We start from the raw sequence: 16234 nt of genomic DNA, 5'->3' as shown, positions 1-16234 counted from the left end.
AGTGGGTGCAGGGTTGAGCCTTTGGTTTTCTTCTCTGAGCTGCAGTTTCCCGGAGTTGCACCATTACACCAGGTGGTCTTTAAGCTTCAGCAGCTGGGCAGAGCAGGGGAGGTAACTGATTGGATAGTTGCCTGAATTTCAAATGGTAACGCCTCCCAGTGCATAGGGAATTCAGGCTCTGTCACTGGCCTGGAGCAAGTTCCTTTAGCACCCCTTGTCTCAGTTTCCCATGTGTGAAATGGGATAATGAAACTCTCCTGGCTTTATGAAGTGCTTTGTGCGCTCTGGAGGAGAAGTGTGATTAGATGGGCTAAGACTTTTGGCATTACAGAGTGTTATTAATTGGCTTAAGCTTGACCCTTCCCCTTATTTCTCGACAGTTTAGTGTGTAAGCTTGTTTACGTAGCACATTGTTCCAAGTAATCCAAGTTGCAGGAATGATCTGTAGTTCTGAATAGAAAAAAATTAACACAGTTCTTTTGTTTGTGCTTTTATATAAACTGTAAACTGACTTCTTGCCAGCCAATGTTCCCAGCTGAAGTACGTGAGCTAGATCTCTGTGCAACTTCAGCGTAAAGTGTCCTCTCTTGGCAGCCTACTTGTTTTTTTTCTGGTCAGCTATGGTCAGACTCGGAAATTTAGACATTTCTATTCCTCCCATATAGTTTCGTAATTAGTAATTTGAATAGATGCTAGTCTTGTCCCATCTAACTAGCCCAGTGTCTCTACCCTAGCTCTGCAGGTATTCATGCACTGAGAACCTGCATCTGCTTTTACTAACGCCGGTGTAAATTGGAACGAACTCCACCACAGTGGGTGGAGTCGCTCCAGAGAGTGCGATGAGCTTGTGGGCCATTAGAATACTTGGAAATAATGCGTTAGCCAGCACAGAGTGTGAAAGGTTGTTTGGGCAGGGTTGGATTTGCAATGTGCAGGTGATGGGTGGTGAGTCTGGGGTAGCTCTGTGAGGGTTGTAGTTAAATTAACAATCGGTTTATATCATACGGCTGAAATGGTTGAAATTGCTCTGAGCCATGAGATGAGTCTGGAAACATGAAGGGTTTGCAAGTGTCTTATGGTTTTTTGTTTCCCAAAAATCTTTGGGAATAAAAATTGATCCAATAATAAAACAGATCCCAGATTAAGACCAGAAGAGTGGTCAGACTGGTTCAGACCAATGGTCCATCTAGCCCAGTAGCCCGTCTTCCAACTTTGGGCAGTGCCAGATGCTTCAGAGAGCATGAACAGAACAGGGCAATTTTGAATGATCCATCCCCTGTTGTCCAGACCCAGCCTCTGGCAGTCAAAAGTTTAGGGACACCCAAAACATGAGGTTGGATCCCTGACCACCTTGCTATTAGCCATTGATGGACCTGTCCTCCAGGAATTTATCTGTGAAGAAATGTGTGTGAAGAAATACTTCCTTATGTTTGTTTGAAACCTGCTGCCTGTGAATTTCATCGGGTGACCCCTGGTTCTTGTGTTATGTGAAGGGGTAAATAACACTTCCCTGTTCACTTTCCCCATCCCAGTCATGATTTTAGAGGCTGCTATCGTATTCCCCCCGAGTCGTCTCTTTTCTAAGCTGAACGGTCCCAGTTGTTTTAATCTCTCCTCATGTGGATATTTTCTGGTTTATTATCTGTCCCTTTCCTAATTGTTCCTAACATTGTTTGCTTTTTTGACTGCCGCTACACACTGAGCAGATGTTTTCAGATTGTTGAACAAAACTGAAAGGAAGTTTGAGCTATGCAGATGTATGAGACTGAGAATTGACATACACACAAAGCAATGTATTCTGCACCTTCTTGGCCCTTTGTAGCTGGTAGACTGGTAGCAAAAGCGCTTGGCTCAGCTCGGGCATGGCTAACCTGCCACATTTAAATATTGAAAAATGGGAACCGCAATAGCAGAACACACAAGCAGTTCATTTGATGCCGGATCTCCACTGGGGTTATAATGCAGGGATTTAGATGGCCCATCTAGTCTTGTATCCTTTGTCTCCTGCTGATGCTTTAGGCAAAGGCAACAAAACTCACCCCAATAATATTTCTAGACTGTATATGAAGGAAACATTATCTGATATGAGAATAATTTCAGGACTGACATTAACTCTGTTGTCACAAAGAATAGTCTGTTCCATCATTTCATTGCTGCTGGGTTTTTTTTTTGTTTTTTTTTTTGGTTTTTGCACTTTGTTAAAGAACTATAAACATGCATTTAAAAGAAAAAAAATCAGAAGGAAAATGCAAACTGGACTTCACCGAGCTGGATTTAATGGTCCCCCAACAGTCTCCTGTTCTCTGGGGAGTTGAATGGGACATTTGTATATTAAGGATTTCACATTGATTCTCTCTTGTAAACTATAGAACCCTTTGCAAGCAACAGAGACTTGCACCCCTCAGGCATTATGGATGTCAATGGACGTTCTGGGTTCTGCATAAACCGAAGAATAGTCCTAGACGTACAGCCCAGAACACAGGGCACTTGGGGAACTTTTGTTGCCTTTTCAAGGACATCACATGAAATGACATTTTTGGCATACGTTAATCAACCGACTTTCTTCCTCTATCAGTGAAAAGACTTTTATTTATAAATTAAAAAAAAGCAAATGATGTATATAATATTTGAAAAAAAATGGTTCCGTTCACTGGAATGGGGAAAACGGCTCTAATAAATATCTAGGGCTGGCTGGAATATAATAATTCCATGTAGCTACAATTTTTGAGATTTCAAAATGTTGTTGTTTCAGTGCAGACCTTCTGAAATTTTTCAAGAGAGACAGACTCCAGAAAAGCCAGTAGTTGGAGCACTCAACTGGGATGTGGGAGACCCAGGGTTAAGTCTCCCACACCCCAGATGAGTGTCACGACCACTAGGCAATATGACTATTCTGGGCTCTCTTTCTCCCCCTCCCCACCACAGGAATTCCATCTTGAGCCTGGGAAACCTTCCCAAGGAAACTTTAGCCCAAACGGATAAATTTTTTTGAAACATTTCAGTTTCAATAAAACCGGCTTATTTAGAAGGAAAAAAGTTGTCAACTATTTTTTTGACCAGCTTTACACATTTCCCATCCTAATGTCACATTGACAAAGACCAAAATAAAAAGCCCACAGACTTGAAAGATGATTCATTTAACCACGTTACCGCAACTGCTTGTTTATGAATTTATCATCTGTTAGGCAATTGCCACAGACGGACTTTCAACTCTTATCCAAATGCCTGATCCAAAACCAGAGGTGGATCTTTCAGTTGATTTCAGTGGGCTTTCGATCAGACCTTTAATGCTATTTCTCTTCTGAGAAAAATTGTTCTTCTTAACCTCTGAGGATAGGACAAGAAGCAATGGGCTTAAATTGCAGCAAGGGGGGTTTAGGTTGGACATTAGGAAAAACTTCCTAACTGTCAGGGTGGTTAAGCACTGGAATAAATTGCCTAGGGAGGTTGTGGAATCTCCATTGTTGGAGATTTTAAAGAGCAGGTTAGACAAATGCTTGTCAGGGATGGTCTAGATAATACTTATTCCTGCCATGAATGCAGGGGACTGGACTAGATGACCTCTTGAGGTCCTTTCCAGTCCTATGATTCTGCCTCTGAGTCTCTGACCCCAAGAAACCTATTGAGGTCACTACCTTGCCTGGCCCTTTTGCTTGGCTTTCTCAGGGCTGGAACTTTCTAAATCTCACTAAACTGTTTGGATCTAATAATTTGAAGTGTTTCCTGAGACTGACTCTCACCGGAGCCTGTGTGATAGTGTGCAGGATGGGTGACATCCGGGCCCGACTGGAGCCGTGGGCAACCCCCTGTGACTTCCATGGGGTCAGCATTTCACCATGGTGGTGGTGGGGGGGGGAAGGTATTTTCCAAAACACTCTGCTTCATTCCCATTTATTTAAATGAGAGCAGAGTTGGGCCAACACCGAATGCTTTGGGAATCCCCTGCTCCCAGCAGGTGGTACAGACTATTCTGAATGCCAGATGCATTTGCCCTACTCGATCCCCCGGGACAGGGCTCTCAAAGCCTCCAACATTCCACCTCCTCTAGCTTCTGAGCTCCTTTCTTTGCAGTGAATGTGCTGAAAGGTGCTGGCTTGGCACCTGGGGGATAAAGGACTCGCTCCCAGAACAGGGGTGGCCCAGGTAGTACCATAAATGCTGCCCCTCACGGGCAGTGCACCTAACCCTGACCGGGGGGGAGAATTCATTCTCCGTGGCTCATCCCTGGCCTCTCAGCTGAGATGGCCAGTGTCCGTGGTGGACCTCTTCTCCTGGGGAGGGGGCTGAGATTTCTCGTGAATTCTTAACAGATGAATACACGTGGGGTTCTCTCCTCTCTACTAATGGCTGTGGGACCCCAAAACAAATCTATCTGCTGGACCTTTGCTTTGGTTGGTTGGCTTAATGCAGCATGAACGGTTATTAGCTCAAGGATTTCTCTGACCCTGTTGCCCGTGGCGTCTGGGCGCGCCCGTGGCACAGTGCTGAGTGATAAGGCCTATGTCAGCGGTGAGACAATGTGGGGGAGGGAATATCTTTCATTGGACCAACTTCTGTAGGGGAGAGAGACAAGCCTTCGAGCTACACAGAGTTCTTCTTCAGGTCTGGCCTGGGTAAGCTCTCAGGCTTGTCTCTCTCCCCCACAGAAGTTGGCCCAATAAAAGGTATTGCACCTCCCCCCACCTTGTCCTGGGACTGTCACGGTGACAATAACGCTGCACACAGCTAGGTAAGTGGTGTTCACTCCAGTCCGTGTGCAGCTGGCCTGTATTTAGAGCCATCCCTTCGCAACAATCCAGGGAGGCAGTAAGACACTGACCAGGAGTCAAGAGCCATGCCGCTAACCTCCTGTGTGCAAGTCAGCTGGCTTCTCTGGGCATCGCTTTCCGCTCCCACCCTTCCTCTGGTTTGTTTAGAGCACGAGTTCTCTGAGGGAAGGACTGTCTCTGAGCCTGTGTCTGTGTGGCCTGCCCCACTGATGCTGGTGGGGCGTCATACAGATGAATGACAATCACGGTGCGGCAGCCTGTCTTAGTTCTCACCCTTTCTCTCTGTGTTTGTTTTTTTTTTCCAGTCGATTTGGTACAAAGTGTGCCCGCTGCGGCAGGCAGATCTATGCCAGCGACTGGGTAAGGAGAGCCCGCGGCAATGCCTACCATCTTGCCTGCTTTGCCTGCTTCTCCTGTAAAAGGCAGCTGTCTACTGGCGAGGAGTTTGGCCTGGTGGAAGAGAAAGTGCTGTGCCGGATTCACTATGACACAATGATAGAGAACCTCAAGCGAGCAGCTGAAAATGGTATGCAGACCCTCCGGGATACTCGCTGGCACTGCTCTCTCCTGAGAATGTCACCCTCCATGTTAGTAGAATGGCCGAATAAGCGGATTTTCCCCGCCTTCCCCTCCTGTTCCTTTACTAGGTAACTAAGCCATGGTGCTAGCCCATCTCTGTGTGCATTGATGCTAGGGCCAGTTCAAACAGCCCACTGCTGGACCCCCTGGGAGCGGGGGGTGCTGCTGGACCCCCTGGCTTGAAGTGGTTTCCCTCATATACAGGCTTTGCAGTTTGGTTCATTGGCTCTCAGCACCCCCACTATACAAATTGTTCCAGCAACCCTGGCTGGATGAGGCTTACCTAGAAAGCTGGGCAGTCCAGATGGCAGCAAACACCAACCTCATCATCCCTGGTGGGCAAGTTCTCTGTGGGCAAAATTCCACCCTCAGATGCGTCCGGAATGGACGGGGGCCTGTGTGTGCCCCAGGGCAGAGTTTGAGCCTTTGCTTTAGAGCCCTGGTGTTTTCCAGTTTCTGCAGAGACGTGCCCACAGTCTCCACAGGGTTAAACCTCCCACTGGGGTGGCATGGCCAATTTAACCTATTTGTTTCCCACTCGCCTTGCTAGTTTCTGTACCCCCGGCAGCGCTGAGCTCCATGCAGCTGCTGCTGCTCTGGGTGAGAAGTGGCTGCCCCTTGCGAACAGCCGCCCCATGCTGTCTGCTGCCTCTTCTCCTGCCTTGGAGCCTCCCACTGCTGCCGCTTTTCCCAACTGCCCTGGGGCTCTATCTGTGTGTAGGTGACGTGTCTAGGTGCCACCCGGGAGCAAAACAAGCCCTTTGTTCTCCTCCTCCCTGGCCTTCCAATAGGAGGCCCGAGGCAGACGTTTCCCTAGGCTACCAGGAGCCCAGCAGGATCCAAAGTGGTGACTGAGGTCCTGGAAGAGCCTTGAGGGGCCTAATCTGGCAAAGATTTCGTGGTAGCACTAGGCAGGGGGGAGGGGTGGTGCTGTCATTCTCTCAGCTCTGCTGCCCCCAAACGCACGGGAGGGCCTGGGCGCCGAGAGTTCTCTCTCAAGGAAATGGAGGCCCCACTCTTGGCTTTGATTGGATGCGTTGTTGCTTGGGTTTGCTGGTCTCCCGTTGTAGCACGCGGGGCAGGAAGCAGTAGGGATTTTGAGTCGGTGAGTCATAAATCTAGAAGATGGGAAACCTGGCAGTCAGACCAAACATTCCCCTCATTTTCCACTGGCCCTGCCCTCCCACGGATCCTGCCACTTCCCAGTTGTGCTGGACTGTGCGCTGACCTTCCCCTTACTGTAAGCACAATTGGAGAGCGAGACAGCAAGGATCTGGTTTCTCAATCAAGTCCCACACCTCTCAGGGAGCAGCAGAGGTCAAATGCAAAACTGAGCAGCTCCCTTCCCCTTGAACTAATTCCAGCTCCCTCTTCCTGAGTGGCAACATTCAAATGGACACAGAAAGAACCCAACTGGCTGAGCTAATCGAACACAGGGCAGTGCGGGGCTGGACTGCACTCAGGGCTGGAGAGTGCTGGTGTTTATATTTTATACCAATAAAATACAGTAAGAACTGGCTGCTGGAAATGAACAAGGCAGCTGGACTGTGAGATGCCGGGGGCTGGGGTGGAAGAGGCTCTCGTGGGAATGGCGAAGTTCGGCATGGATGATGTGGAGGAGCTGGCCATGTGGGGAGTCAAATGAAAGGCCCAAGGGTTGAAAAGTTGGATTGTTTGAGCACCGTCCCTAGCTCTCGTGCATTACGCACAGCTGGTCGGTGGGTGACTTGGGATGTTTGGAGTCTGATGACATTCAGCTTTAGGATTTGGGTCCCTGGTGAGTTCACCTTGAAGTCAGCAAGTCTTGTGAGACGCTGCATTGTAACTGTGCCATGGGGCGAGCTGCTGAGGTGGCATATCCTGGGTTTTAAGCTTCATTGTGACTGTGCCATGGGCGTGAGCCGAGTGTCAGGTCAGGGACACCGTCTGCGTCCCTGAACCTGTGGCAATTTTACAGGTTATTGCCATTAAACCTGGTGTTGATTGAGCCATCTAAACTGCTTTCGCGCCAAAGTTTTTGGTGAAGGGTCTAGAACGCTTTGGAGAGGACGCAAGCTCACAATGCCAGAGAGAGCCTAGCACTGTCCTGCTTTTTTCCTCAGCTTCTCAACTCAGTAAGAGCTGATGCACTGTTCCTTGGCCGGGCATTTCGGAGTGGGAGGGGCCGAGCTGTGCTTTGTTAGTGCCCAGCTGACAGACATGTACAATTACGTGTGCAAAAAACCAGTCTCAGACATTCTGTATCTATGTGGCATATTGAGGGTTAGGCGATAACGCAGCTATGTGAGAAAATACGGGCATATAATAGTTAGCATTTATACAGTGAGACAAAGAACACCGTCCCTCTCGGGTGGCTGGGGAGAATTGCCCACAGCATTGTCTTCAGGTGGTGCTGCACGTTGCAGTTATCACAAATAAGCCAGTAGTATTCTCACAGCCAGAAGCCATTTGTAACGCATTGGTCTGGATGCAGAAAGGCCGGTGGAAATGCCCTGGGAAAGCTAGCTAGATGTGAGGCCCATAACGTGAGCATCACAGTGTCCCTGGCCAATAGAATGGGTGGAGGTGAACGAGTGCTTATGCCATTACAAGGGATTTATCATTAGTCAAGACGAAGACGGCAGGGGTCAGTGGCAGCATCTCTACCAGGGCCCTAGTGCCCCCAGGGAGCCCTGGCCAATCCCAGCAACTGCCTCTCCTGATGCTGAATCTGGGACTGTCCTCTCCTCTTGCCCCAGCATGGGAGCTGAGTGTCTGTCCCTGCAAACTGCGGCGTGGCCTGGTGCCTGCTGAATGTTTGCTTTTGTTATTTGACTGCTTGTGTGGAGTGAGGTGTAGATGCCTGCAGAGTCATTGTGCTGCCAGAGAAATTGTTACTGGAGAAGACCTACCACCTGTGAAGGTGGCCTTCTGAAAGGGGAGAAGGAACGGTCCCAGGAATCAGCAGGGTGCAGGAATTGCTTTGTGATCTAAATGCTCATTTGAAGCTAAACCCCTGTCATGAGGCTGACAGAACATTATTCCCATACGAATGGCTCAGAGGAGGTGCTGTCGGGTGCAGGGAGTCACATGAAGGTTTTCGAAACCCTGCTTGAGCCCTTCCAGGGTGCCACTGGACACAGACAGGTTGTGATAAAAGCAGGCTGTGAAAGCAGGTTGGTCAGTCTCACAGGGCACAGCAGCAGGCCTGTGGCCGGTGCTTGCAGAGTGTCTGACTCTGAACTGAGACGCCTTGAGAGCACTTCTGTTTCACCTTCTGGCGAGCAATGGCCAGACCCCAGCTGTGTAAATGGCGCAGCCCCTTGACTTCAGTGGGACTGACTCCGCAGAGGATCTGGCCCCATGTATCTTATCTGTCGAGTTCTGTGTGGCTCAGTCTGGTAGGTCTCCTCCAGCCCTGGCTGCTATCTCTGTACTGAGACGGAGAGACGCACTTGGGTTTTTCTGCAAAGGTAAAGGTTTAATAGACCCTTTTGGGAGGAATGCTTTCCATGGTACAGTGCAGGTGGGTGAGTCGGGAATCATGGCCTACCCTTGCTCCTGTTTCCACACGTGGCCTCATGCAGCTGGCCTGTTTTTCTGAGGGATGGTGTTGGAGTTCTTGCCTGCTTATCAAAGCAGATTCATTTAGCTCAATTACGTGATTCAAACTGCATTGTGCTACAGTGGTTTTTAATGAAGCTTAATTTTCTCCTAGGGTGACAATTTCTCCTGGCCTGGGCAGAACCTTGGGGCCTCCCTAGTGCTGCACAAACTAAGGCTATTCTGTGGGCTGCAGTTAGGCAGGAGACCAAAGGGCTAATGCTAACAAAGAGACTGTGTGGGAGAGCTGCGTGCAAGGATCGTTACTAGACTGGACTAGGAGTGATCAGGAGAGCTCACAGGGTGCTTGTTTCTTGCCTAGATCATGGACTCTCATATCTTTCCACCAAACTCTTGGAGCACAGAAGAGGCTGAGGAGAAAGGGGGAGGAGGGAAGAGAAGTTTAAATAAGAGAATTTCACATGGGGGAGCTAGTCTTGTCCCCAGTGCCTTCCCCTGCCATTTATTACCCTCTAATTAACATCAGAGCTCTCTGCAGATGAAAGCACTGCCGAAGTGCTAAGTACTATTCTTATTTTTGTTTGCTGGGGAGGCCGGTGTGTGTTTAACTCGGGCGGATGCGCTGTTGAGAGACGTGAATGTGGTGCACCATCCTTGGCTGCATGTGGAAACGATTACCCAGAATGACATGAAAACAATCAGAGAGTGTTTACAAGGTTTAAGCAACGAGATGAAAACAAAATGTCAAATCCGCCTGGGAGGGTCCTGACTCTGGGATGCTTGTTTGCGGGACGTCAGTCCACATGGCAGACCGACGCCTGGGGTACAGCGCCGCTCTTAACAATGCGGGTGTGCTGCTGTGTTTGCTAGGGTTAGCTCTTGGTGGGAAGGGGGCTGCAGGGGGAAGATGCCACTTCCCCTGACATGGGGGTATTGAACGTTGTGATCCCCAGCCGGTATGAATGGGTTGGCTCTCTGGCTAGTGTAAATGGAGTGGTTGGAGCTTCCCCAGTTTACACCAATTGAGATGCTGTCTCTCTCCTGCCGCTTAGGCACAGGGTGGTTGTTCCCAAAGGGAGATCACACCAGCCATGCAGGGCAAGCAGCAGGAGGCAGCCCAGTGGCAGCTGGGCGGAGCGGCTATGCCGCATGATTCTGCAGCTTAAAGCCAGCGTTTCCTGCACTGGAACCAAACAAGGAAACCCTGAGGAGAGGATGGGAAAGGTGTGGAGAGGAGCAACGTCTGGAGAATTGCAGAGGGCCACACATTTCCCCCACCCCAGTAATTGCAAAGCAATTTCTTCTGCACATGAGGTTTTATGTATAAGAAAAATAAACAGATGTTGCTGAAGCCTGAATCCCATTCATCATCCTATAGGAACAAGTCAAACTGGCTGAGAAAGCCCTTCAGTGTGGGCCAAGACAATCACAGCCTGGTGCAGCCTACAAAGCAAACCGCTCCTGGTGCAGGGAAGGGGGAGCTGCTGAACCCCGCTTCAGGCACCCACCCAGTCTGAGCACGGCCAGCCCTAGTGTGCCTGAGGACCCTGGAGGGAGCACTGCACTCAGGAATCACTTCGTAGAAGCAGGTCTTATAGTGGGTGCCGTTTCCAGGACTTTGTGAAAGATGAAGGTTCTAATATTCCCCAGGGGCCTGACGTGACCTCATGCCCTAGGCCCACTCCCTAAAGCTCTTTGTGTCCGGGTGGGCCCTGGCAAGGCACGGCCTGGTTCTGTATTTCAGACGCAAACTGATTCTGGCTGAACGTGCATGAATCAAACGCACAATATCCTTTTCCTCTCCTGTTTTCCTCATTGCAGTGGTTTAGCTGCATATCTCCTGGGAAATACCCCACAGAAAAGCACCCCACAATGGCCGGGGAGGGCAGGGAACCCAGATGACCAACACCACAGGTCTTATTCACTGCTCACTGTAGGAGTCCTAGATCCAGACTTTAGAACTGAGGGGTTTACATTCTTCGCATGGAAGGAGGATTTGGGGGACAGAAGTAGCTGGAAAGACCCCCCCACAAACTACTTACATGGCAAAAATAGTCTTTTAGCCATGGAAATGACTAGTTTTAGCCAGAGAGCTAGTGCAGGGCAGGGGCAATGGATGGTGCGATTCCTGCGTGCTGGCAGCGTGAATGTCCTCCACTCCCACCCCACTTTACACTTCAGTGGGACTCGAGTGGTGTGTAAGTATGCTGGGGAATTTCACCCTGAGACCCCCAAACAGGGACTCCTCTGCTGTGTAGCTGGGGACTTGGCTATCTGTCAGTAAAGCCACATCTCCTTCACGAGACACGCCCCAAGTGTTTCTCGGCACTCGCTTAACTCATTACAATGTTCAGGTTTCCAGGAGAGCTAACAAAGAGGACTTTTCCGACCCCAATTTTTTTTCTCCCCACTGAGCCTTCTTGTTGTGGTGGGTCCCACCTTAATCAGCAGAGCAGAACTACCAAAGTGATTCCAAAGGACTTTGCAAACTGAAAAGTTACAGTAGATGCTGCCCGTGGATTGCAGTGGGGTAATGATTATACCTGAAGCAACAGCCAGGAGCACTAGAACCTGCTCACTGACGGAGGGGATGTTGCCCAGGATTCAGGGTTTATCCTTCTGAAAGTGCCAGGAGACCTTTATCCTCCCGCTGGACAGTCAGCAGGGAGGAGCGGCATGGCCCTTGCTGGAGTGTCTCAGCTGAAGGACAGCAGCTGTAGCCGGGCAGCACTTCTCCAGTACGGCACTGCAGGGTCGCCACTGGGCAAGCGTCTGGGGCTTGGTTCTGACTTTGGGCCGCCCATAGTTAGTGCCAGCACCTGGGCCAGGCTGGCACAGGAGCTATAGGTACTGCAAGGAAGCAAAACATCCAGGGCCAGGCTGATCCCGAATGACTTCCATGTGGCCTGGATTCGGTGCTCAGAGTCAAGAGCTTCGGAATGTAGAGACCTGCTTCTGCTGTGCCTACCGATACCGGCTGGTATGGTATCTAAATGCTTGTCCTTGTTACTGTGCCCCCTTCCTCCCAGTTACCTGATACACCTACTTGTGCTGCGTCTTAATCAGACTGGGATCTCTTTAGGGCAGGGACTGCTTTTTATATTGTTTGTACAGCGCCTAGCACAACGGATCCTGATTGGGGTTCTTAGGCACTAGCCTTAGATAAATCAGAACTGTTCCTGGGGCTGGAGGAGACGGTGCAAAGACGCCTGCTGGTGCCAAGTTGAGATCATCAGTGCTAAGTGGTGTCGCTCTGTTGGGAACTTGCCAGCCCATACAAAGCTGGTGCAGGAGTTATTCAAACTATTTAGTGCCAACATTAATGTTGCAGGCTGACTACGTGACGGGACATGACAGAGGTTTATAAAATCATGGGTAGTATGGAGAAAGTGAACAAGGAAGTGTTATTTACCTCTGCACTTAACACAAGAACCAGGTGGTCACCTGATAAAATTAATAGGCAGCAGGTTTCAAACAAACATAAGGAAGTATTTCTTCACATGATGCACAACCTGTGGAACTCCTTGCCAGGGGTTATTTTGAAGGCCAAAAATATAACCGGGTTCAAAAAGGAACTAGGTAAGTTCATGGAGGATAGATCTATCAATGGCTATTAGCCTAGATGGACAGGGACACAACCCCATGCTCTGGGTGTCCTTAAGACTCTGACTGCCAGATGCTGGGACCGGATAACAGGGGATTATTGCCCTGTTCTGTTCATTTCCTCTGGGGCACCTGGCATTGGCCACTGTGGGAAGACAGGATCCTGGTCTAGATGGACCATTGGTCTGACTCAGAATGTCCGCTCTTACGTTAGGGGACTGAGGTTCAGTTCCCTGCTCCTCCACAGATTGCGTGTGACCTTGGGCAAGTAACTTCGTGTCTCTGTGCCCTCCATCCCCCTCTGTACGGTGGGGATAACAGCCCTGGCAGGTTGTTGGGAGGATAAATCTTGTGAGGTGCTTGGCAATAGGGGCCACGTTTCAGAGAGATGTTAATCAAGGAGGAGAGGACCTGCCTTGCTAACGTCCCTGGCAGGATGCTGCTTCGAGACCTGTTTGAACCACAGAACTTCATATTCCTCAAAAGGAAACACTCGGCACCTGCTGGAAGGGAAATGTCTCCCCCTGGCTGTAGATTGCAGCTGGTGCTTGTGCTAATTGCCAGCCACGATCAGTAGCTAACGCAGGACTCAGCTTTGCAAGCGCATGATTTCTGCACATGTTAAACACCCGGGGGTGGGGGAATCCTGTCCCCTTGTGAGGCCTTGCAGGGGAGCCAAAACCCAGGGTTGGGGACGTGGGAGCAGGCAGGAAGTGCACAGCCCTGGTATGCCAGGGAACCCAGCTCTGTGGGGGCTTCCGGCGCGAGGCTGGGCAACAGGGTCTGTGTTGCTTGGAGCAGATCTAGAGGTGCAGTGACTGCTCCAGCCCTGATTCTTTCTCTTTCCCACGCTCCTCCTGAATTCCCCAGCTTGGGCTGTGCATCGAGGTCAGGGCCTGATCCTGCAGTCGGGCCAAGCTCCTATGCTCTGCAATGGGAGCTGACTTGAATAATGGGGCACTGCGTCAGGTCCCGGGGAGTTGAATCACTTTGCATGACCTAAAATAACTAGTAGCCCAAATCCCGTCAACCCAAAACTCTCCCTTACTGGGCAAGCTCCTGTTTTCAGTGACCTCCCCAGACAGTCATATGGGGAGGGGGTTAATTCTGCTCCGGCTGTATGAGAAAATCCCCTTCTCTTAGACGACTGGTTCTGGGTTCCTGTAAGTGGGCTCTAACTGGCATTCCACCATATACAGCAACCGCATGTGCAAACAGACTGAGCCACAAACCATAGAGATGTGTGCTCAGAACTGTCCTCTCTCCCTGCAGGCAATGGGATCACACTAGAAGGAGCGGTCCCGTCTGAGCAAGACAGCCAACCCAAACCAGCAAAGAGAGCGCGGACATCCTTCACCGCGGAGCAGCTGCAGGTAAAGTGGCCTTGGCGTGGGGTTCTGCCTGGAGTAGGGTTACGTTGCTGGATGAGTCCAGGTGACTGTTCTCCCTGTGTCCATCTGCCCTAGGTCATGCAGGCCCAGTTTGCTCAGGATAACAACCCAGATGCACAGACCCTTCAGAAATTGGCAGATATGACAGGACTTAGTAGGAGAGTCATTCAGGTAAGGGTCGGGGGAGAAGCTCTGCTCTTCTGATGCTTTGCAGTGTTACTTAGTGCCATGCTGTACTGGGGATTTTGCCACATTGAGATTCATGGGAATCACTAGCCTAAATCTCCACAGTCGTCTTACGCATGGTAGGAGTGACCATCGCTGAGTCACTGCTAGGAACTGCCACGCTGGATTAGCTGGATCTAGCAAGTGGTGGCTCCAAGGTGCATGTGTTTGATTGCAGAGTCCGTTAATTGTACCAGCACTGTTCTTCTCCCCCCCACCCGCCCTCTCCCTTTTCCCACTCTTTCCTCCCCTTTCCCTTCTCTTCTTTCTTTTCAAATTTGTATAATCAAAGAAGTCTAGCTCCAAGCCAGTGCAAATATATTAAAGGGGGGGGAGTTGCTTTTAATACTGGCACCAACCACTTTACCTTGTCATTGAAAATCTGTCCAGACAACCAAGAACAAACACTCCTCAATACGAAGAAACTTTAGCTGTTCAGTGCATTTCATTGAATAGAATGATAGCAAGGAGCAGCCCAGGTGAAACATTGGAAAACATTAAGGGTGAGGTTTTCAAATGAACGTGGGAGGGACTTCAACAGCCATGAGGAAAATATGTAAGGAAATTGCAAAAGCCATCACAGTGAGGGTGCACTGTATATATTGTGCAGCAAGGCAGTGAAGGTAATAATGATAGAGAGTAAGATAGAAATGCTGCCCAGTGGGTAGAGCACAGGAGCTGGATTCTGTTCCTGGCTGTGATACTGGCCTGGTGGGTGACCTTGAGCAAGTCACTTCACTGCTATGTGCCTCAGTTTCCCCATCTGTAAAATGGGGATGATGGCATTGACGTCTTTTATAAAGCACTTTGAGATCTACGGATGAAAAGCTCTATATAACAGCTAAGTAGTAGCATTGCCTATGCAAGCAGTAAGTACAGTTCCTGTAGGAATCTCACCTTGAACATCCTGTCCCTCTTGTGCATTTATATTCTCAGCTTTAATGTTTTACTGACTTATTTTTGCATGTAAGAAAAACCTGAAAGTCTAAAACAAACCTGTGACTTTCATCCATGTTTGCCTGGCCAAAGGCAAATTTAAATGTCTAGTAGGATGAAATCTAGCTCAAACCTCAGTTACAGGGCTCTTTAATAACCCCAAGACCAATAATAAGTTTCTATCGACCAAGTGGACTATACATTGGGCAATTGCATGTGCAGATTTTTTTTTTCTAAAAAAGGACCTTTCATCAGGAAACAATTTGTCAAGCATAATCCTGTGTGAAACACTTATGTTTCCTTCTCTGTGATCCAATATCCACATTCTCCACCAAAGAGAGAGGGTTTCTCAGAGTCATGGAACATTTGTACTCTGACCTACCTCTGAAAAAAATTAAAAAGGAAGAAATAAAATTAATACTTTAGCACTTTTTAAAAAATGGCCATTCACGTGTATCTTACTGTAGCAGAAAAAGCAGGATTCAGCATCCTAACTACAGCCAGAGGTTACTGGGTGTTGTTTTAATCCAAGCAATGAGATACACACCTATTGGTTTCATTGGACCGGTCTGTACTGCCTGGCTGTACAGTATGAGTCTGTCTCCACTGCAGAGTTAACCCAGGCATTGCCCCAATGCCTCTTCCCCCCCCCCCCCGCATGCACACACAAACCTTGAGTCTGAGTGAGGCTTTCAGTCACAATGGTAACTCACTCGCTTTGCAGTGAAGCACTTAAGTATGATAGTCCTCCAAAGCCTTCCCACAATTCTCCCTGTGTGCCCAGAAAGACAAGAAGACAGGTTTCCCCCCGACTCACTGGGGAGGATTCATAGAGTGGCTCAGCTTGCTGCAGCACAAAGGACTCTGGGATGCGCCCCCAGAAGTTCTAGGAACACACACAGGTGAGTGCAGCGCCAGGGAGGCCGCTAAACTCAGGCAGGGCTAGGCTAACCTGGGAGCTCAGATGTTCGTGCCAATCGCCCATGTTCACTCTGCAGTGAAGAGACACACACAACGTCCTGTCTCGGCATGCACTGGACTCCGTGTGAAACCCGGGGTGGACCCTTGGCAAAGGGGAACGTCTTTTTATTTGATTGTTCCAAAGTCCTGGTCAGGAACATGCTAGGGGAACTTCCTAAGATGTTACAATATTGCTACCAAGTGCTTCCACTGAGCTTGGTTCTGAGC

At 49.4% G+C, this 16234-nt stretch overlaps 1 protein-coding gene across 1 annotated transcript in view; it reads left to right on the top strand.

Moving 5' to 3' along the window:
* LHX6 (LIM homeobox 6) overlaps nucleotides 1-16234 on the top strand; it is a 42660-nt gene that overhangs the window by 17885 nt on the left and 8541 nt on the right. The window contains exons 4-6 of the mRNA XM_073314417.1: nucleotides 5075-5295; nucleotides 13767-13867; nucleotides 13961-14056. Of these exons, the coding sequence (XP_073170518.1) occupies nucleotides 5075-5295; nucleotides 13767-13867; nucleotides 13961-14056 (418 nt within the window). The remainder of the gene's footprint in view (nucleotides 1-5074; nucleotides 5296-13766; nucleotides 13868-13960; nucleotides 14057-16234) is intronic.

Source organism: Lepidochelys kempii, chromosome 16 (assembly GCF_965140285.1).
Source record: "Lepidochelys kempii isolate rLepKem1 chromosome 16, rLepKem1.hap1, whole genome shotgun sequence".
NCBI lineage: Eukaryota > Metazoa > Chordata > Testudines > Cheloniidae > Lepidochelys > Lepidochelys kempii.
The sequence above is the reverse complement of the archived record's forward strand: the minus strand, read 5'-3'. Positions and strand labels throughout refer to the sequence as shown.